Genomic DNA, 23158 nt, shown 5'->3' on the forward strand with positions numbered 1-23158 from the left:
CTCCCTTCTGCTAATGTGTGTAACAGCTACCAATGGCCTCTAATTACACGACATAAACCAGTCGTTATCTCAGAACAGGATTGGATTCATTGTCACGTCGTCTGTGATTTAGGAAATTATTTGTGTAGTCCGCACTTCACACCTCCTTCTAATTGCCACTCCTGCCTCTTGTTCTCTTTTAACAATTGCAAATTGTTTATTAACATCAGTTACAAAAATAAACAGAGATGCGGGGCTATACTACCCAATTTGCATGCATATTGGTTCCTGTCTCACTTCAATCATTGTTCCAATTAATTAGCAGCTGTGGGTTTGCTTTTGCGTTTCGGGTGCAAAGTTCAGCCACAGGAGCAGCGAACAGCTGCACAATGAAGTAAACGTGAAGTAGCCTTTTATATAGCCAGCACTGATGTGGTACAACTGCATATAAACAGCACTGAACCATAAACCAATATATTCGGACGAACATTATTATTATTATTATTATTATTATTATTATTGATAATAATAATATTATTATCTCACGGAGCTTCACATAGATTCAGCAAACCAGATCATTTTCCATATATCTAGTCAAAGTCTAGTTAAAGAAACGGGCGTGTAATTACGAGGTCCGCGGTTCAAATCCTAGCTCAGCCATTCACTCACGATGGGACCTCGAGCAAGTCACTGAACCTGCTCCCTGCGCTCCGTCTTTCGGGTGAGACGTTATTGTACGTGACTCTGCAGCTGATGCATAGTTCACGTACGTAGTCTCTTCTCTTGTAAAGTGCTTTGTGATGGTGGTCCTCTATAAAAGGCGCTATATAAAGGTTGTTATTAACTACCCGCGTCTTCTGTTCTTGCAATAATGGTTAATATCATAAAAGTTAATTTTTGGCATCAACCACCTATTTTGTATTAAGACTATCTCTTTGCAGTTTCGGTTAAAATCGATATAAATACGAATAACAGCATGATTGGAATGTTTAGAGCAACCTTATTATCTTTTAGAATCACACTAAGAACCCATTATGGGTTCAGTAATTACATAAACAAGACATTGAGCAGTAACACGAAATAATGCTGTCTGGTTTTATTTGTCATGTGAACGTTTATTTATTTATTTATTTATTTAAATGACATATTATAAACCCAGCTGGAAATGTAAATATTTTGGCTAGTATATGTCTAGATGCTACAGAACTGTTTAATGCATTTTTAAGCACATTTCTGAACAGTAGGAAAGGCTCAATTCAATTCTAATCCCCGTGTTACCGCTGCGAATCGCCCTCTCAATTTATCTGACGGTCTTTCCTTTGTTTATCGTCAGCGTGGATAATGCGGCGATTCCTTTAAACTTTGTAAGCTAACTTTCAAATGCTTTCCAATTATTGTCTGTCATCGAACGAATGCCAGTTTTGATTCTTGTTCGTTTAAACGGCCGGTGTGTAAAGAGATGTATTACATGTTTACAACATCAGTATGTTAGTGCTCATTGGAATCCCTCGTTTCTAACGGAGCCGTGACCTATTTGCTGATTTGTAAATATCCCAGCTGCATTTGCCAGGTTGGCGCGACGGTTCTAGAGGCAGTTTGTAAAAACCAGACTCCTTGGGTGCTGCACACACACACACACACACACACACACACACTGCACGCTGCAAACTTTAAGGCAATAACACCCTTTAATATCAAATTAAACATGAATCTTACGCTACACATTTTAAACACGTTTTAGGGCCATATTCTCACTTGGTTTACGCGTTATTTACGCGCTGGAAGAAGGGCTTTTAGAGGATGCGAAAGACCTTCTTCCAGCGCGTAAACTAAGTGAGAATAGGAAGAGTCCAACAGAGCAACGTGTTGTTTCACATTATCCATTCAGGAATTGCATTTCGAATGGGGGTACATCACAACTACAATCAAACAGATTAGCTATATTGTGTACTGTGGAATACAATGGGATATAATTAAATATACATATTATTATTATTATTATTATTATTATTATTATTATTATTATATTATTATTATTATTATTAGTTGTTGTTGTTTATTTAGTTTATTTAACCCTGATGAAATCGTGCAGACCTTCAATACAAGAACTCCATATTGTAACGCCGTAAGAAACGAAGTCAAGCAGACAGACGAGTGACGACAGCAGATGGAAAATTAGTACAGTACTACGGGCTATAGCAATATTTATCCCATCCCCTCTCTATTTGAGTTTCACAGAGTATCGGGTCTCAGGTATAGAGGACGGGTGCGAGTCTTCAGTAGGCACATTTTCGTAAAGCAATGTCTCAAATATTTACCCCCAGCTGCCGGTGTGTTTGAACGGCTCGACTGTCAAGTGCGGGCCCGGTCACAGCTGGCTGCGAAGCCCCAGTCCCCAGCCCCCTCCCGTGTAGAAAGGGTCATTTCCATCTCACCCGCAGCTTTCAGCTAATCTCACCAACCAACAGGATGCTTTGCAATCTGACAGACTTGAGGAAAACACAATTGAAATAACATATAAACATATACACACAGGGTACTGGATCTGTCTTCTTCAACAGCTGTAAGAGTACTGTGCATCGTCCACTGTGAGGTGCCATGCAGCAGGGCTCAAACTGCACAAACTTGAAACCACTCCTCCACAGCTTTGCATCTAATTCTTAAAATATGTACGCTTGTTTGTTTTATTGTAGTCTATATCTTATGGGTTGTAAGTCTGAAAGAAAGAAAGAAAGAAAGAAAGAAAGAAAGAAAGAAAGAAAGAAAGAAAGAAAGAAACCAGAGTTCTATTGAGAGGGATTTGTTGGTTTATGGTCTAGGCTACAACAAGCCTATATTGTAGTTTAACCTCTGCCTTTCTCTGATCGCTCAAACTAAACAGTTGTTTGCAGAAGAGTAATGCTGTGATACGGGCTAATAACTACATCTAGATCCGTAGGCCTATAAGGATTTAAACTCTGAAAGGTGTGCATAGCCTGAAAAGTCCTTTTCGTCCAAAAATGGTCATAGTTAAATAATTTCATTACAATGTGATGTTTTGGCACGTTCAACATGACTTCAGTTTCGTTTAAAACATAGATTAATTTAAAACACACTTTCTGTGGCTCTCTGCTTCAGGATATGCTTGCTTAAAATGTTGGAAAAACGTAAACATCTTCATCCGCTATTGGGAGTGAGCAACCGTGATCTCAGCACAAACTCCAACTCTAACCCAAACTCTAACCCTAACAATGACACCAAGCTTAACACTGACCCAAAACCTAACCCTAACACTGACTCTGACCCTGACCCTAACCCCAACCCTGACCTTAACACTGACCCTAACCCTAGCCCTAACCCTGACCCTGAACCTAACCATAACACTAAAACTGACCCTGACCCTAACCCCAACCCTGACCTTAACACTGACCCTAACCCTAGCCCTAACCCTGACCCTGAACCTAACCATAACACTAAAACTGACCCTGACCCTAACCCCAACCCTGACCTTAACCTTGACACCAACCGTAACACTGACCCTAACCCTAATCCTGACCCTAACCCTGACCCTGACCCTGACCCTAACCCTAACCCTAACCCTAGCCCTAACCCTAACCCTGACCCTGATCCTAACCCTAACCCTGACCCCAACCCTAACTCTGACCCTAACCCTGACCCTGACCCTTTCCAGTATATATTTCAGTGTGTATGCCTAGCTCTCAACAGGACTACTACTGCAATACTCTACTACTACTACCAATAATAATAATAATAATAATAATAATAATAATAATAATAATAATAATAATAATAATACTGAATTATGGACATGTGGAAATTGTACCAACTCTCCAAAAATAGCACATTTGGGGCATATATCACCTAAATGTCAAACAACATTTTTTTGCTAAAGGTAAATTGATCTGATTTTAAATACAGGACTCTTTAAGGATGAATCATTTAAGAAAAGGTTGAAACAAAGACCGAGGAGTAGATTCAATATATGCATTACTGTGGCTTGGCGAAGATTCATTACTGTGGCTTGGCGAAGATTTCCTACCTCTGCTAAAATACCATTTCAAATAATAAAGTACGCAGATAAACAAGATGAGGAGACAGCTGTGTGAATGCAGAAGTCGATTGTGTCAAACTGGTGCACAGTGTGGAAACGAGTCTTCTGAACTGATTTATGTTACATTTATAATATCTTGTTTTGTTAATTGTTTATTTTTTGTTTGTATTGTGTGATGGCGCGTCTGTGTGTGATCCTTTAGGCTGTAAAGCAATACACAAAGTACCCTATTATATGCGCACATTATGCTGAACGATTATTATAATTTGAAAAAGTGTATATTACCTTAACCGGTGATTTGCTTCCCAGGTCTCTAATGAATGGCTGTTCCTATGGACCGAAACCACTAGTTATCACCTCATGATTAAACACAAACATGCGATCATTCGCCTATTCGCGTTCAATACGTGTAGAAATTGGACCCTGGACGCGATTCAGCTGGTTTGCATAACCACACATCCTACAATGGCTAAATTAGAAAAGGAAGTATTTCACATTCAAACAACACATCAAATTAAGAGGTGAAAACAAAAGAAAGAATCGTGACGTGTGGCCGAGTATTACACATCGCATGCAGCAGGATCTGTAAATGGGTTTTGCTTCACCTAGAATTTTATTGAGAAATACTTTTAAAAAAAAAAAAACAACAACAAAAAAAAAAACTATCTGAGCATAATTTAGATATTTTATTTAAAATTAAAGAAACTATAAAATGACATCACAAAAATACTGGAAGCCATAATAGTAGCAGGTCTACAGTATTTTGATGTTAAATTTCGAAAGGTCACTTTTTTTTTGTCATTTTTGTAAGTATATGGAAAATTACGAAGTGTGTAATTCAGTATGTTAACGTAACATTATTCAGCAGGTTTCTTTATGAAGCACAATTACTTCATTATATAGCGTGATGCAAAATGTGTGGCCGTAGATGATAAAAAAGGTCAGTGACGTGAAAAGAATAAAATAAACAGTTGTCAGGTTTATGGACTTCTTTGCAGTGACTCTAAGAGATGCCGAACAAGCGCTTTCTCCTTTGTATTATTAACGCGCGGTTTTCATTGCAGGGTTGGTTTGGGGGATTTGCATTTCGGATGAAGATCCGGAGTTTGTCACTATTCTCCGTTTGAGAGATGATGCGTGCCCCCTTCGTGCCCTATGCATTGCAAACCCTGCTTGGGATATCTGTAAAGAGACCCATAAAGGCTTTTTATTAGTATTATTTAGGGCATCCTGAATGAGAATACAGGGAAGGAATTGAAAGTGCTGCCGGAGATCCGTGGGTGTGCAGACCCCGACCGAGTGGGCCTGTTCAGGGCTTTGAGCGGCAGGGAGGCGAGAGAGCGGGGGTCTGGGGGTGGGGGGGGGGGGGGGGGGGGGGGGGGGGGGGGGATTGGCAGTCAATTCAAGTGTCCTGTAACCGAGATACACTTTAGACGCATACTACCACGACTGATACTACTACTACTACTACTACTACTAATAATAATAATAATAATAATAATAGTAATAATAACTTTATTCAACATGTGGGTTTCCTCTGAAACTCTTATTTTGTTTGGAATCTATAAAGAACATTCTTATACACTGAGCCCTGTGTTCTGAGTTCTAAGCGGTCCAATAATGTGATATTTCAGATTTGGAACCACATCGGAGCATTTAACCTCTAATTCGATTCTGATGGTTCTTTATGGAATGCCCGCAAGCACTTATAGAGTTTGGTTAACCAGACATTCTTTCAGTGAGTCAAAGTTTGTAGATGTTTCTAGCTGTGTGAATGTACAGTCTCTATAGGTAGTGTGTGTGTGTGTGTGTGTGTGTGTGTGTGTGTGTGTGTGTGTGTGTCCGGTAGCCTCAGGTGTGAAGATGTTTTTTTTTTTTTTTTTTTTTAGTGTTTTCCAGTATAATCTACTTTTGAACGATACCGCTTCGATGGTGCTCCAGTACCTGTATATTCGATGTGTATTGTTCATTCATCGTGTAGATATTGTGAGATTTCGGTTTCAGTTTCATTGACCTGGTCTAGAAAGGTTTCCCGACACTTGGCCGGTGTCTCACAATAACCTTCTTAAACCAGCTTGCTAAAGCTTGTAAACCCTTAATATTGTAAGATCGGTCTGTCTCCATTGAAAGAATACGCACATTAAAATGGGGCCATGTAAAGCTGTTCACGTTTCAAATTCCCTTTGTGTTAATCAACACATTTTATACAGGCTTCTAGTCATTTTACTATGAAATATTGCCGTTCGAGAATATTATAACAAGGTTAATGAATGCAAACAAATAACAATTTCAAATGTTAATTTAAAAGTTATGTTGCAACTTAGCACCAGGACAAAACATACTGTGATCTCCTTTAGGTCACTATAAGGACCAGTCTTTAATGTTTTCATTTGAAATCATCACTGCATATTTTATGGACAGTAATAAACAAAACAGCTGGATTGTGTGGGAAGGGTTACACAATATACCAGTCATGGCACTTCTGCATACTTCAAACCTCTTTGTGAAACAATATTATTGTGTATAAACTAAGCTGAATACAATAGATGAGCTAAACGCAGAGACTTCCCTTCACAGTTTTGTTTTCCAATAAGTGCCCGTCTGGTTTTCATTCTGTTTTTTTTTTTTTTAACACTTTTCTCCCGAGGTTTGGTGAGAAGGAGTGAACTCAAGCTGTGTCTGCTAATCATACTCCTATGAGCTGATTTGAATACCCCCACCGCCCCCCTTCGTGATTAGGGTTGGCTGTGGGGCTTTTGTTGGCTTTGATGACCGAATCTCCTGGTCAAAATCATATAAAAGCCGAAGGAACGGTTTATGACAGAGCTCGGATTCTTCAGCCTACTGCTTTAACCGAGAAACTGATAGTATTGTGAATCAGTCATTCTTTTAGGGTTATTTATGTGCCTTTGCTTTTATTGACCCTATGCCTAGGGATTTCTAGGCACTTCACAGATATATAAATATCTTTTTTTGCGCACATTTTAACATATTGACCAGTACTCTGCGGTGCCACTGTTGTCTTCGCTGTAGATTCCAGTCGATTTAGCTAAAGCAAGGATTTTTTATTTATTTTTTGCATCGGGTTTGTGTCTGGATACGGCGACACAGAAATGAAGACTTGTATCCTGGTGGCAGTCCTGCTGCAGAATTTCGGATGGCTAGGTTCGGGACAAGCTTCTCGGCTCAAATCCGCTGCGTTGCCAATTCAACCGGAGCTGGAGCCTCAACCGTCGAAAGGAATGTCAGGTGAGACGCACGTACATTTCCCGTTACAGGGGTACCCTGCTCTTACTGACTGCTTCCCTCCTTCAGACTTGAACAATGATTCATGCATTTTTTCGCGTTTACTTATTTTAATTTGCGCCATGAAACAGAAAGCACGGGGTTTCTTCTTAATTTAAGCCGTGTTTTGTAATGAGTGACTCACAACATTCTTCTAGCTTTAAACCATAATCTAAAATATATTACATTCAAAGTATAATACTTATGTATTATAGGCTACTTTGTATTTCCTGTTTCAAAATGTATTTGAATTCAGTAATTGAGCAGAACAGCTTAGGTTTGCTTTTTTTTATTCGTCCCATTTTTCCAGACAGAATGCACCAATACTCTGTGTTTGGGGACTACATTAGGCTAATGGTAAGATTTATTTTTAGACAAAAACACATATATGATTTATGGCTATATGCATTCAAATAATAACCTGCCTTTGATTCCGGAAACATAATCGATAACATTTCCACAACTGCTTCTCTTTCTGCCGTCTGGGGACATGAGTATGTTGTCAAAAAAGTGATTTACTTCAAATGTTGCTGTAGCAGTACTGTACGCTTCAGCCCAGTATTTACTTGTCTTCACTGTTTGAAGTAGTTACTTAATGAAACAAGAAAAAGAACCAGCATGTTAGTACTGGCAGCTACGGCAACCGCACAATATCAAATCAACACCTCTGCCATACATTGGCACACACACCAAGCAGTAGCACCAAGAGCCAGCCGTGTTCCCAACGAAGCAGAATGTGGCTGAAACCACTCCACTGCCTGCTGCCTGCTGCATGTGTTCCAAACCTGGGCTGGCTCGCTCCTCTACTGCCAGGTGCATGTGTTCCAAACCCGGGCTGGCTCGCTCCTCTACTGCCAGGTGCATGTGTTCCAAACCCGGGCTGGCTCGCTCCTCTACTGCCAGGTGCATGTGTTCCAAACCCGGGCTGGCTCTCTCCTCCACTGCCAGGTGCATGTGTTCCAAACCTGGGCTGGCTCACTCCTCCACTGCCAGGTGCATGTGTTCCAAACCCGGGCTGGCTCTCTCCTCCACTGCCAGGTGCATGTGTTCCAAACCCGGGCTGGCTCGCTCCTCCACTGCCAGGTGCATGTGTTCCAAACCCGGGCTGGCTCGCTCCTCCACTGCCAGGTGCATGTGTTCCAAACCCGGGCTGGCTCTCTCCTCCACTGCCAGGTGCATGTGTTCCAAACCTGGGCTGGCTCGCTCCTCCACTGCCAGGTGCATGTGTTCCAAACCTGGGCTGGCTCTCTCCTCCACTGCCAGGTGCATGTGTTCCAAACCTGGGCTGGCTCTCTCCTCCACTGCCAGGTGCATGTGTTCCAAACATGGGCTAGCTCTCTCCATCACTGCCAGGTGCATGTGCTTGAACAAGACTCCCAGGCGCCTCTAGTTGTAATAAAACAGTGTCTCACCGTCTCTGTATTGAGGGGGTTGTTAAAGTATTATTGTAATGTGTATATTGATTGATTTGTTGTCCTTGGAAGGCACCGGTGTGCCGATATTGTGGAGAATTGTGTTTAGATTTGGTGTGTGTTAAACATTTGTCTAAATGAAGGAAATGGAGGTGCAACCACAGAACTCATTGGAATATATTTTTCTGTATTCTAGGCTGCTCATTCGGAGGAAAGTTTTATGCACCTGAAGACACTTGGCACCCGGACCTAGGAGAGCCGTTCGGGGTGATGCACTGTGTGGTGTGTCACTGTGAATCGGTATGTGAACTTAAACCAACATCTTTACTATTATTATTATTATTATTATTATTATTATTATTATTAGTATTAACAACAACAACAGCAACAATAATAATGTTAATTCTCTACATTACTGAAAGGTTTAAAGATACCTACTTGGGTGAGGCAGGGGACACTTTACAAATGAGGCAGAAACAATTCCCCTGTGATTCTAATTGTTCTCCATTAAGCACTTCTTTATTGGTGTTGAGCTGCAGAATACGCAACTCGCGCACAATAGGAAGCGTCCATTAGAAAAATGTGAAAATCCATTTACTTCCCATTCTTCATACTAATTAGGTGCAATTCAGAGTTAACAATGTGTGTGTGTGTGTGTGTGTGTGTGTGTGTGTGTGTGTGTGTGTGTGTGTGTGTGTGTGTGTGTGTGTGTCAGTGTGTGTGTGTGTGTGTGTGTGTGTGTGTGTGTGTGTGTGTGTGTGTGTGTGTGTGTGTGTGTGTGTGTCAGTGTGTGTGTGTGTGTGTGTGTGTGTGTGTGTGTGTGTGTGTGTGTGTGTGTGTGTGTGTGTGTGTGTGTGTGTGTGTCAGTGTGTGTGTGTGTGTGTGTGTGTGTGTGTGCGCGCGTGTGCGTGTGGTTGTGTGTGTGTGTGTGTAGAGCTTGTGTAATCATGCATGAAATTGCACACACCCTTTACTTTATAATATGATCTTCCAGATAGACTGATGAGCTACTGTTTTTTCATCAGCAAGGTCTGGAAGAACACGATTCATATTAGTTAAGCCTGTTCCAATATATAAGTTATTATTTGCACGGAACTGCCCTCATGGCTCATTGTCTCGGTTTTTTTTCGGTTCTGCAGCAAAGGAATCGCCGTGGAAAGGTGTTTGGAAAGGTGAGCTGTAAGAACATCAAACACGACTGCCCCGAACCACCCTGCAGTGACCCCGTTCTACTGCCTGGGCATTGCTGCAGGTCCTGCCCCAAAGGTGAGCCCCACAGAACATAGTTATGCAATACATTCACTACAAGAAAGATATACAGCCTCCCTTATTTAATGAATCCATTTAAAAAGCACAGCATATTCATATTTTAGGTGGGTATAGATGCACTAATTGATATCCCTGTTTCATTAACAAAGTACAGCAGTTGCCACTTTTAACACCTTGGGGTCCAGTTATAAACACTGTGAAAGTGATTGTCCAGTGGTGTTTAGCACACCATTCATCCCGATGGCACCTCCTGTGTATTGTACAGTCTGAGTCTGCTTTCTATAGGAGAAGAAACATTATCGAAACTAGACCTTGAGTGCATTCGGCTGTCACTTTTCACTTCAGCATCTTTACAGAACCTCTTTTGGTCAGTCCTTGAAGAAGCATATATAGTTGTTCACATGCCTATTCCTTTTCCTAATACTATCATCTGTGTTTATTTTGGCAGCCCACTCTCATGTTCCAGATAAGAAAGTGGACCACATTTTCGACGGATTTGAGTATTTCCAGGAGAAAGATGACGATCTACATAAAACTTACAACGACCGCTCTTACCTCAGCTCCGAGGACATTTCCCAGGATGACAGCAGAACAGGTAAACAACCTTTCCCATGAGAACAGACAGATGGTCATTTGAGTCGTCAAACATTCCAGTATGTGTTTATTTATTTGTTTGTTTGTTTCAGATTTTGTGGCGCTGCTCACTGCTGCCGCTGACTCTTGGAAGTCCAGCTCCAGCGGAGTTGCCCGCGCCCGCTTCACTCTGTCGAGATCCAGCCTGGTTTTCTCCATCACATTCAAAAGGTAAGGCCACTCTTACACTAATACACACAGAATCTGGGGTAGATAAGCATGTCTCTATATGTTCTATGCCTCTTTATTATTTAGTTTGTACTTCATGGTTTCCTTTTTTTTTTTGCAGAATCGGGCATCCCAGTAGAGTTAAATTCATAGACAGAGATGGAAATATTGTATTTGAGTACTTTGTGCCAAGGACTGCATCTCCAGGAAGCAATATGGTAAGTGACCCCCTCCGTTTACTTGGTAAAGGTGGACCACATACACTACAGACTGGCTTTAAAATGAATGAAGAAACATGACTGAACCTTTAAATGGTGACGACATCCTTGCCTAGCTGTTTGCGTGTGCCGCTGATGTATTGTGTATTTGCAGATCTGTGGCATCTGGAGCAATCTTCAGAAGTCGCACATCCGGCTGCTGAAATCAGAACAGCTTCACGTTAGCATGTTGACCACAGCCAATCAGGAAGAAGAGATCAATGGAAAGCTCATCAAGCACCGGGCCCTGTTTGCTGGTATGCACCCCCTTTACAATACTATCTGTCTATCTATCTATCTGACCTTCCTTCCAGATTCGTGGGAGTAGTTAACAATCCTGAATTCTGTTTCCTATCCCAGAAACCTTTAGTTCCATAATAACCTCTGATGCTGAGCATGCAGGCATGGGCGGAATCGCTATGCTGACGCTGAGCGACGTGGAGAACAACCTGCACTTCATTCTGATGTTTGAGGGTCTGCTGGAGAGAAGGGAGAAAGGTACACATAGACAAAGAAACACCAAGCAAATTCAATTCATTCATCATTCAAGAGCCACGTCTCTCCTTTCACCTCTGTGGTACACGGTATTCAGGGTCTTCAGCTCCACGACTGTTTGTTTCCCTGCAGAGCGCTCCATAGTGCCCATCCGAGTGGAGCTGCTGTACCATCACCATGTGCTGAGAGAAATCCGAGCCAATGTTACCTCACACGTAAGTACTGACGTGAATAGAAACAAGAATCCCCTGCAGGTACAGTTACAACCATGAAGCCTGACAGAACTCTCCAGAGTTATCCACACACTTGGGGTCTTGCATTCTGCTTCACAGAACTCTCCAGGATCCTCCACACCTGGGGTCTTGTATTCTGCTTCACATAACTCTCCAGGGTTCTCTACACACCTGGGGTCTTGCATTCTGCTTCACGGAACTCTCCAGGGTTCTCTACACACCTGGGGTCTTGCATTCTTCTTCACAGAACTCTCCAGGGTTCTCTACACACCTGGGGTCTTGCATTCTGCTTCACAGAACTCTCCAGGGTCCTCCACACACCTGGGGCCTTGCATTCTGCTTCACAGAACTCTCCAGGGTTCTCCACACCTGGGGTCTTGCATTCTGCTTCACAGAACTCTCCAGGGTCCTCCACACACCTGGGGCCTTGCATTCTGCTTCACAGAACTCTCCAGGGTTCTCCACACCTGGGGTCTTGCATTCTGCTTCACAGAACTCTCCAGGGTCCTCCACACACCTGGGGCCTTGCATTCTGCTTCACAGAACTCTCCAGGGTTCTCCACACCTGGGGTCTTGCATTCTGCTTGATATGGTGGCACCCACCATTTAGTCAATGACTTGGAACCACAGCATGTAGCTGAGAGCACGGGAACCAACTAGTTACTATTTATTTAAAACAAGAAAGCAACTGTACAGTAATTCTGTTCATGTCTGCTGGCTGTGTCAGTTTATTTCTCCCACTCAGTACTCGATCTTCAGATTTATAGACTGTTGTGTCATTTGTTTTTTATTGCTGAAAAAGATCTCTTTACCACACTCCAGACTCCTGTCAAATAGATAAACAATAAAACATCATTGAAAGCCTTGATACATCTGTAGTACACAATTTAAACAGTTACGAGAATCACTATGTTACTTAGTTATTATACCAAATCAAATGCTAAAAAATCCTTAGGAATCACACATTTGCCAAATCTGCCGTCATGCAGGATAAATGCAGTTATTTTTTATGGATACAATCATACTTTCTAACATTTGGAAACTGTTCAGCGGGACGCTGATCATATATATTATCATATAATAGACGTACCCTCAACTCAACACCACACAACCATCATGACAGTAATAATAGACATAATGAAGCGTTCTTCCCTTTGTATAAGTCAGTGATCAGCAGATGTGTGTCAGCCACACGAAGAGCGCAGCATGTGGTTTTCACTAACTCTGCTGTGCAGAATAAGTGATTTTTTTTCTATGTGTTAATATCGATACTTTCTTCCTATGCATCAGGATGCGGGACATTTGCTAGGAAATCGGGACTGTCCCGACCATATAGGGACTGTTTGCATGTACATACAGTATCAAAAGACAATAACAAAAACTACCTACGTTACAGCAACTAAAATAATGTGAAAACTCACTCATGACAAGTACTTGCATTGTCGCACATAATCTCATTGATAACTGCACAGAGTGGAACAACAATACATGGAACATAATACAACATACGGATTCTAACAGCTTAATCTGCAGGAATTCCTTGTTGTTAATCTTGGCCTTTTTTCCACTCTGCCCAGCGGGTGACTTGGAGGGTAGAAGTTCCAATCTTTGGCTCTGGGGCTGTTGTTAGTGTCCTGTCTTCATTTATGTATTCTTTAGTATAGTATGCACTTCTGATGATAATAAAAAAAAAAACAGTTTGAAATACAGCAACTGAATGACATTGACGTCGTTGATTTGCATTGGTCAATTTGCAATTTGCCTTGCTACAGTGCATACACCACTGCTGTTGGATGGCAATGACGGGTGAGTGGAATCCGAGCCGGATCCACTTTACACAGCTGAACCTCATGATCCGACTCCAGTGAAACTAAACTCCATTCCTTTTTTTTTTTTAATCAACCCCTAACCCTAAACCTACCCCCCCCCCCCCCCCCCCCCCCCCACAGTCAAATCACACCCTGGTTATTAGGCAGTGCTGTGAATGTGCACAACAATGTGAGTTATGAGAGATCTGGTTTCAATCATCTGGGATTTCTATGCAGCAGAAGGGATAGTGCTGAGCATTGAAGAGGACAAATAGCTGCGGTATGCACAAACTATGCACAAACCCAGCCCTCCAAATTAAACTTTGGACTGCTTCAAGTTCCTTCGGGGAGTTCATTTATCTTCCAAAAAAATCAGCAAGGGAAAATAATGCAATAATAAAAAATTATGCTTGGCTGCTATTTGAATCTGGATTCCAGTTTGAAAGCACTGCCCACTTGGAGACAAGCAGAGGTCAACGTTTCTGTTACTTAAACAATGTATCATTAAAACAATATCAAATCATTTTCTCCAGGACCCTGACTTTGCAGAGGTGCTGACGAACCTCAATAACCGCGAGATGTTCTGGCTGTCTCGCGGTCAGCTGGAGATTGCAGTGGCAACCGAGGGGAGGAATTCCCGTCGCATTTCAGGGTACATCACCGGGAAGAAGTCCTGTGACAGTAAGTAATTCCCCCAAAAATGATTGCCATTATTCAGGTCACAGATGAAGACCTACTTGTATGATAGTGATGGGTAAAACCAATCAACTGATTCTCTCTTCAGCTATCCAGAGCGTGCTGTCCAGTGGAGATGCCCTGACACCCACAAAAACTGGAGCCGTGGGCTCTGCCACTCTCACCCTGCATGACAATGGAACACTGGAATACCAGGTATGTGCGCTGTGATGAACTGTTCATACTGGCCTACACAATTGCATAAGCAATTCAACCGCTTCCTTAAAAAACAAGACCTTGCTGGGAACCCCACTCCAATATCCTTGCTGTGTTTTCAGATTCAGGTGGCCGGGGTTGCCAGCAAAGTGACTGGCGTGACCATCGAGACAAAGCCGCGACGCAGGAGCCGACGCAGTGTGCTGTTTGACATGACTGCTGACTACAGCGAGGGGCGCGTGGTGGGGATGTGGGAACGCCTGAACGCCCGTGACATCCATATGCTGCTGCAGAATGAGCTGTTCCTCAACGTGGCTACTTCCGAGTACGAGGAGGGAGAGCTCCGGGGGCAAATCAGCTCCCTGCTGTACAGCGGCCTGCAGGCCCGACTCCAAGGTAAGAGACGTTCACAGGAGCCTGGCCATAAATGCTGGTCTATGCACAGATAGTGCCTGCTGTTCTTTTTCTACATTCTAATCTGGGCTGATTTGTGCCTCCCCCTACAGAGCTTCCAGTCCCTCTGGCGGGTCAGTTTGTGTCCCCCCCTGTCCGCACAAGTGCGGCGGGTCACGTTTGGGTCTCGGTGGACGAGAACTGTCACCTGCACTATGAGATCGTGGTGTCCGGCCTCAGAAAATCCGACGACGTCACCCTTGACGCCCACCTGCACGGCTTCGCTGAGATCGGAGAGCTGGACGACAGCAGCCGCGAACACAAGAGACTGCTCAAGGGCTTTTATGGGTCACAGGTACGAGTAACACCCGTACGAGTAACATGAGTAACAGTGTGAGAAACTGGGACACAGCTATAGGTCTAGAGACACAGGTTTACATAACGACCACTACTAGATGTACAGCTAATTCAGAAAACTTTAACACAATGTATAGAAGTTAGTTTTGTGTTTCCTGACCTGCTGAAGATTCAAAACTCTAAGTATGTAGACTGTTTGTCATAGCACAGCATCTCTTGATCCATGGGTTTTGATTTTTTCACTGTTCCCATGCCCTTTGTCTCCCTTGCTTTTTACAGGCCGAAGGTGTGCTGAAGGACCTCAGTATGGAGCTTCTACGTCATCTAGACAAGGGGACCGCCTTTATCCAAGTCAGCACCAAGGTGAACCCCAGGGGAGAGATCCGAGGAAGGGTACGTACGCTCACCATAGACACATTCTGCACACATATTCTACCCTACCCCTGCAGTGTTGCCATTGCTCCCTGGCTATAGACCTGGTCTGGCTGCCTCTCCTCCAGTGTCCCTCCCATTCTGCTTCGAATGCTCAGCACATGGAGCGCCTCCAGCTGATCCTGTGGCAACCATGGGCTGGGCTAATGGAAGGGAGCTGCTGGAAGCCAACAAAAGGGACATTTAATAGCAGCAGCTAATTTTTTTAGTTTTGAAAGAAAGTGTGTTAAACATGTCTCTACACAAGACATCTGGCCAGGGTTGAGTAAAGGGGTGGGGAAGAGAAAGAACACACAGGCAAGCCAGGGAAAGAATTTATTTTTTATTTATATATATATAAGTATCTATATATATATATATATAAGTAAATGAAAAAGAAAGGCATTCTGAAAGTTGTGGGAGACAAGACGATTATTTTCCTTTCCTAGATCACTGCCAAATCGTTTTGTCTGACATGTTTTGCTGAGGAGTTGCCAACAAACAAAAATGGCAAAGGGTTCTTGCAGTTCAGTGCTGGGAGGAGGCTGTGTTCTTGCAGTTCAGTGCTGGGAGGATGCTGTGTTCTTGCAGTTCAGTGCTGGGAGGAGGCTGTGTTCTTGCAGTTCAGTGCTGGGAGGAGGCTGTGTTCTTGCAGTTCAGTGCTGGGAGGAGGCTGTGTTCTTGCAGTTCAGTGCTGGGAGGAGGCTGGGTTCTTGCAGTTCAGTGCTGGCAGGAGGCTGTGTTCTTGCAGTTCAGTGCTGGGAGGAGGCTGTGTTCTTGCAGTTCAGTGCTGGGAGGAGGCTGTGTTCTTGCAGTTCAGTGCTGGGAGGAGGCTGTGTTCTTGCAGTTCAGTGCTGGGAGGAGGCTGTGTTCTTGCAGTTCAGTGCTGGGAGGAGGCTGTGTTCTTGCAGTTCAGTGCTGGGAGGAGGCTGTGTTCTTGCAGTTCAGTGCTGGGAGGAGGCTGTGTTCTTGCAGTTCAGTGCTGGGAGGAGGCTGTGTTCTTGCAGTTCAGTGCTGGGAGGAGGCTGTGTTCTTGCAGTTCAGTGCTGGGAGGAGGCTGTGTTCTTGCAGTTCAGTGCTGGGAGGAGGCTGTGTTCTTGCAGTTCAGTGCTGGGAGGAGGCTGTGTTCTTGCAGTTCAGTGCTGGGAGGAGGCTGTGTTCTTGCAGTTCAGTGCTGGGAGGAGGCTGTGTTCTTGCAGTTCAGTGCTGGGAGGAGGCTGTGTTCTTGCAGTTCAGTGCTGGGAAGAGGCTGTGTTGGCTTTGCTGGTTGTAGGACCTCTGCCCTGCTGACCCTTTCTCTTGTTGCTGCTCCCACAGGTCCATGTCCCAAACAACTGTGAATCGGGCCCCACCTCCCAGATCGATGATGCACATTTCGACTTCACCCCATTCGAGGAGGTGAAGCTGGACCCTGAGGAGATCAAGAAAGACCCCAGCTCCTGCTTCTTCGAGGGCCAGTTCCGTGCACACGGCTCCCGCTGGGCCCCTGACTACGACAAGAAGTGCACGGTCTGCACTTGCCAGGTATGCAAGCTCGCTCTTATTTCAGAAATAATAACAATCTGCCCTTTCATCTCAGTGCTTTGAAGGGAAGCCCATCTTACACAGTGCCAAACCTAAGCTTAGGGGTTTAAATCTTTCGATACTTTCATCTAAATCACCTTGACGAAAAAAAGAACACCAGACTACCCTACTTTTAAAAGCCAAGCCAAGCAAATCCATTTGAGGTGTTCTGGCTTCTCCAGGTTTCAGCCAGCACTCAATGATATTAATTAGGCAATGCATCATGAGTCTCACCTTCTCTCTCTCTCTCTCTCTCTCTTTCACTCTCTCGCTCTCTCGCAGAAGCGGACTGTGATTTGCGATCCCATCATTTGCCCTGTTCTGGACTGTGCCAATGTTGTCCATCTTGAAGACAGGTGCTGTCCAGTCTGTGAAGGTATGGCTCTGTTACTTCCTCTAGACAAAAAATATGACAATTGTCAGTCTTTTTTTTATACAAAGGCTAAGGTAACCAAACTATGACTATAATCTAACCTGTTTCTCTTCTGTCCTTCTCCTCTGCAGAGAAAAAACAAGAGAAAGGTGTCAAACAAACAGAAAAGTCAGGTGACCAGATGGAAGGTGAGCTTGTTAGTCTATCTGTAATTCTACTGCCCCATCTCCCTCCTCTCTCTCTCTCTCTCTCTCTCTCTCTCTCTCTCTTTCTCATTCCCCTCCCACTCCTCTGTCTTTCTTTCCCATTTTTGACTGTATCCAAGCCCCCAACACTAGTTGTTAGAACAGGGTGCCTCCCAGATTTCTGAAGATGTTTTCTTTGGTTTACTCAATTCCAGGCTGCTACTTCGAGGGGGACAGGAAGATACATCCACCAGGGACCACATGGCATCCGTTTGTGCCTCCGTTCGGATACATCAAGTGTGCCGTCTGTACCTGCAAGGTGAGTCCCAAACTAAAACCAACAGTACCCCCATTCTGTATCTATGCATGCAATGCACTTTGCTGAAAGGAGCGAGCCTGTGTTCTTCTGTGTTCATCACTCTGTTGATGCTTCGTCACTTCAGGGAGCCACTGGAGAAGTCCACTGTGAGAAGGTGAACTGCCCTCGACTGACCTGCAGCAACCCTGTCAGACGCAGTCCCTCCGACTGCTGCAAAGAATGCCCAGGTACATAAAAGACACAATCACACTTCTATACATTTCCTAGCGCACCGAGCCCAGAATGTCCTTTCCGTTCCCCACTCCCCATTCCCAGAGACAGTTCTAACGCCATGTGCTTTGACCCACTAGCTGAAGAGAAGGCTCCCATTGACCTCACGGAGATGATGCAGGCGGATGGGCCGCGGGCTTGTAAATTCGGGAAGAATTGGTACCTCAGCAACGAGAGCTGGCACCCGCATGTTCCTCCTTTTGGAGAAATGAAGTGCATCACCTGCTGGTGCGACGTAAGTACCCTGCGTACATACACAGACTGAGAGCATAGGCAAGGGAGTGTGATTCAACAAGTACCCTGCATACATACACAGACTGAGAGCAAAGGCAAGGGAGTGTGATTCAACAAGTACCCTGCATACATACACAGACTGAGAGCAAAGGCAAGGGAGTGTGATTCAACAAGTACCCTGCATACATACACAGACTGATAGCAAAGGCAAGGGAGTGTGATTCAACAAGTACCCTGCATACATACACAGACTGAGAGCAAAGGCAAGGGAGTGTGATTCAACAAGTACCCTGCATACATACACAGACTGAGAGCAAAGGCAAGGGAGTGTGATTCAACAAGTACCCTGCATACATACACAGACTGATAGCAAAGGCAAGGGAGTGTGATTCAACAAGTACCCTGCATACATACACAGACTGAGAGCAAAGGCAAGGGAGTGTGATTCAACAAGTACCCTGCATACATACACAGACTGAGAGCAAAGGCAAGGGAGTGTGATTCAACAAGTACCCTGCATACATACACAGACTGAGAGCAAAGGCAAGGGAGTGTGATTCAACAAGTACCCTGCATACATACACAGACTGAGAGCAAAGGCAAGGGAGTGTGATTCAACAAGTACCCTGCCTACATACACAGACTGAGAGCAAAGGCAAGGGAGTGTGATTCAACAAGTACCCTGCATACATACACAGACTGAGAGCAAAGGCAAGGGAGTGTGATTCAACAAGTACCCTGCATACATACACAGACTGAGAGCAAAGGCAAGGGAGTGTGGTTCAACAAGTACCCTGCATACATACACAGACTGATAGCAAAGGCAAGGGAGTGTGATTCAACAAGTACCCTGCATACATATACAGACTGAGAGCAAAGGCAAGGGAGTGTGATTCAACAAGTACCCTGCATACATACACAGACTGAGAGCAAAGGCAAGGGAGTGTGATTCAACAAGTACCCTGCATACATACACAGACTGATAGCAAAGGCAAGGGAGTGTGATTCAATAGTAGCACTATTGCAGAAAGTCCCAGGCACCTCACATAGAGGCAATGTGTTTGTTATTAGACTGCTTGCTCAATGTCATGCAGTTGGATGGGGTCAAGAAAGGGTCCTTATGAATAATCTCCATTAAGGTTGGCCATATGCCTTGAGTCACATCACCACTCCACCAGGTGTGATTGCTCATGATTGCCAGCTTTACAGCCTCATGGTGTTGTGTTGTGAAGTGTTAATGGGTGTGAGGTAACTCACTGTTGGTGGTACCCACACTGCAACAATAGCCAGTTCCATGCTTCTGTACGTGGGAGGTACCCTGACATTCTTTTCTTGTCTTGCCACAGGACGGCGTTACCAAGTGCCAGAGAGAACAGTGCCCCCTATTAACCTGCAGCAAGATCTCCAGGATAGAGAGCAAGTGCTGCCCTGGGTGCAAAGGTAGGCAGCGATGATGTAATGCTGGTAAACAAGGGGGTTTAATCCTCATTCATTGATTTTTCCTTCGAATAACTTGTTTGTTAAAAGGTTGAAGCCAGTCAGATCAACAGGATGGAAAGTTGGAAAAATGTCAGAATGGCACCAGAATTGGCAGCATTGAATAGAATGTGTGCAGAAACAGAGTTGGCAGCATTGTGTTCTAGCCACGTTCTAATATGAAACTTCTTATTTGCTAGCAGATGCCTACAGTATGGAGGAAGTGGAGCAGCTGAAGGAAGAAGAAGAAAAGAAACAGAACTGGGGCTACTGAAACTGAACAACCAGACTAACTTTTACCAACAAGACCAAGCGACGATGTATGCTGCTGGCTAGTACTTCCAATTCAGACGGAGAGCGAGAAACAGCAAGACAGCGCTGCAGCACAGGGACACAATGAAATGGACAGCAGAAAGACACTTCTACTGGGTTTGCAAACTCCACTTTAATACCACTGAAAATAATATGATTTGTAAAAAACAAACGACAGCCGCTAATATTTAAAACAAAACCCCTGGACTTTCTGGAGGGGTCAGGAGAACTTCAGTGAACAATTATTTAAAATTTTATTTGATTTTCTTTTTCACCGTTTTGATGACTACACAAAACGGACCTTGGAGCAGATTATTCATATTTTTTAGCAGTCTAGTCAGGACGCAACAAGAGGCACCCTTTTATTTATTTGAGACTTTCCACAAAGTAAAGTTCCAGAGGAGTCCACTGCAGCCCTGAGTATGATGCTGGAGGTACTAGAAAGGACTGTCCAGGACCTGCTGCTGGGCATGGCATGAGACATGAGACATCCTCAAGACGCAACGGCTCATTCTGCCTTCCTTTCCAGAGCAGCTATAGGGGCAGCGCTGGGGATATGAAGTGGGATCTCCCCCTACAGGAGCTGTAAGGATCGAACCAGGAGACCCATTTCATTGAATGCAATGTATTCACTGAGAAGCAGCTTCTGGTTGCGCAGTATTCAGAACCTGTTTCTTTTACCCAGCTTCCCAGAGTGTGCCCCAGGAAAGCAAGTGTCTGGACCCGACAGGGGTGGTCATCACACACTAGTAAGCCAGGCTTTTGAGTCTTCATCGCAGTAAACCACTCTGCTTCCCACTGCATTCGCCGCAAACAAGCCTTGAGAAAGTCACCGAATCACCTTCTTCTCATAAAACACAAGGGACCTGCTGATGTGCTAATGAGCCCTAATGCCTTTTAAATAGTATTGTAGTGCAAACTAAGTGCAGGAGAGGAGGGAAGGGGAGGGGTGTAAACACAGCTGAACAGAGATACGCAGTAACTTTCTTGTAATTGTTACACAAAATATTGAATGTTTTCTCAGGCATACAAAAGAAAAAGTGGAAAGAAGTACATCAGTTAGGAGACTCAGAACCACCACCCACAAAGAGTGTCATTAACCACAGGGGATGTTCCATGGCAAATCAGCAGCTGTACACAGAAAAGAGGTCTATGCAGGTGGTCTTTAAACAGGTCTTACTGCTTTTTCTTTTTTTTTTTACGTGCCTTAACGTTTCTTATTTGTGCTTCGCATGCCCTTCTCTCTCAGTAGATTAGGGGTTGATCAGCATCAGTATGTGGGAGTCCTGCAGAATGAAAGTGAAAGGGAGGTCACTGATGTGGCAGGTCTTGTGTGTGTGTCTGTTGTCTTTCTTATGCGAGGGGTGGAGGGGCAGCAATGGCAACGGCCACATTCCTCCTGGATTCCTCGGCCGGGGGTCCCTCCATGAGGGGTTGGTAGTCTTTGTGCCACAGTAAAAGGAGTCCCCATGCTGTGCAGTAAATTGTGCAGCTCCTGTTGCCACAGGGGGTCTAGAGACCACCTGTGCTGTGGAGACAGCTAACAGGGAGCAGTGCTGCAGTTAGACCAGGACTAGTCATATAGTGCAGCAGTGGGGGTGTTTGCAAATGGAAGGGCTTATCCTCTTGGGTTAAACCATGCATCTCTTCGTTTTTCCTGCCTGTGGATCACATGTAAGTGTACCCACCTGTTTCATTATAAACACACTCTAACTAACTCATTGTCTGTCTGCCTATCGATCTGTCTAATTCATTTACCAATGTGTCTTTTTTAAACTCTGTGCACGGGTGAATTGCTACATGAATAGACAGACAGACATAGAGATATGAAGGTTTTAATGATCAGGCTTTAATGATTGACGTTGATATAGAGCTCACTGGCTTACAGCAGATCTACAGGTCTTATATAATGTAGTCCAGTTCCTCTTACTCACTGTAGGGATGAGCAGTACTGTACAATACCAGCTCATGACTCACTGTAGGGATGAGCAGTACTGTACAATGCCAGCTCATGACTCACTGTAGGGATGAGCAGTACTGTACAATGCCAGCTCATGACTCACTGTAGGGATAGGGATGAGCAGTAGCAGTACTGTACAATGCCAGCTCATGACTCACTGTAGGGATGAGCAGTACTGTACAATGCCAGCTCATGACTCACTGTAGGGATGAGCAGTACTGTACAATGCCAGCTCATGACTCACTGTAGGGATGAGCAGTACTGTACAATACAATGCCAGCTCATGACTCACTGTAGGGATGAGCAGTACTGTACAATGCCAGCTCATGACTCACTGTAGGGATGAGCAGTACTGTACAATGCCAGCTCATGACTCACTGTAGGGATGAGCAGTACTGTACAATACCAGCTCATGACTCACTGTAGGGATGAGCAGTACTGTACAATGCCAGCTCATGACTCACTGTACTGTATATCGTTGTGTAAATGCTTCCTTCCCTGTTGTTGTTTTTATTTTATAATTATTTGATTTTTTAATTTTTATTTATCAGCAGCGAGACCCTATCTAGGACAGCTGGTGACACTCTTAACTGTTTGAAGCTTTTGTATTTATTGAAAATGAAACAAAAATTAAAATAAAAATTAATTTACAAAAAGATAACTGGTCTTGTTAGTCTGTCTTTTGTGGTTGCAGGTTCCAAAGACTGGGGAATCAATCAATCAATCAATCAGTCTATTTTATGCAGCATCTTTCATAGTGGACCACCATCACAAAGTGCTTTACAAGATACAGTAACACCAAAATCCATAACACTTTTAAGAAA

General features: G+C 44.0%; 1 protein-coding gene across 1 annotated transcript; it reads left to right on the top strand.

Annotated features, from left to right (window-relative positions):
* Positions 1-6849: 6849 nt before the first annotated feature.
* LOC121326853 (chordin-like) lies at positions 6850-22440 on the top strand. The gene is made up of 22 exons (XM_041270434.1): positions 6850-7279; positions 8924-9027; positions 9867-9993; positions 10445-10591; positions 10683-10800; positions 10919-11015; positions 11170-11311; positions 11415-11552; positions 11682-11764; positions 14124-14271; positions 14375-14481; positions 14604-14877; positions 14988-15229; positions 15511-15624; positions 16960-17166; positions 17488-17581; positions 17710-17766; positions 17979-18082; positions 18207-18309; positions 18433-18587; positions 19933-20026; positions 20266-22440. The coding sequence occupies exons 1-22, from the start codon at positions 7144-7146 to the stop codon at positions 20334-20336; spliced, it is 2862 nt and encodes a 953-aa protein (XP_041126368.1). The 5' UTR covers positions 6850-7143; the 3' UTR covers positions 20337-22440.
* The last annotated feature ends 718 nt before the right edge of the window (positions 22441-23158 follow it).

The sequence above is a fragment of the Polyodon spathula genome, chromosome 14 (genome assembly GCF_017654505.1).
Source record: "Polyodon spathula isolate WHYD16114869_AA chromosome 14, ASM1765450v1, whole genome shotgun sequence".
NCBI classification, from domain to species: Eukaryota; Metazoa; Chordata; class Actinopteri; order Acipenseriformes; family Polyodontidae; genus Polyodon; species Polyodon spathula.

Bases quoted from the DNA above. Each gene is read 5' to 3' on its own strand.
- LOC121326853 (XM_041270434.1), top strand. From the start codon at position 7,144: ATGAAGACTTGTATCCTGGTGGCAGTCCTGCTGCAGAATTTCGGATGG. The intron at 9,994-10,444 runs GTGAGCCCCACA...TTATTTTGGCAG, and splicing joins CTGCAGGTCCTGCCCCAAAG to CCCACTCTCATGTTCCAGAT. The intron at 17,167-17,487 runs GTATGCAAGCTC...GCTCTCTCGCAG, and splicing joins GCACGGTCTGCACTTGCCAG to AAGCGGACTGTGATTTGCGA.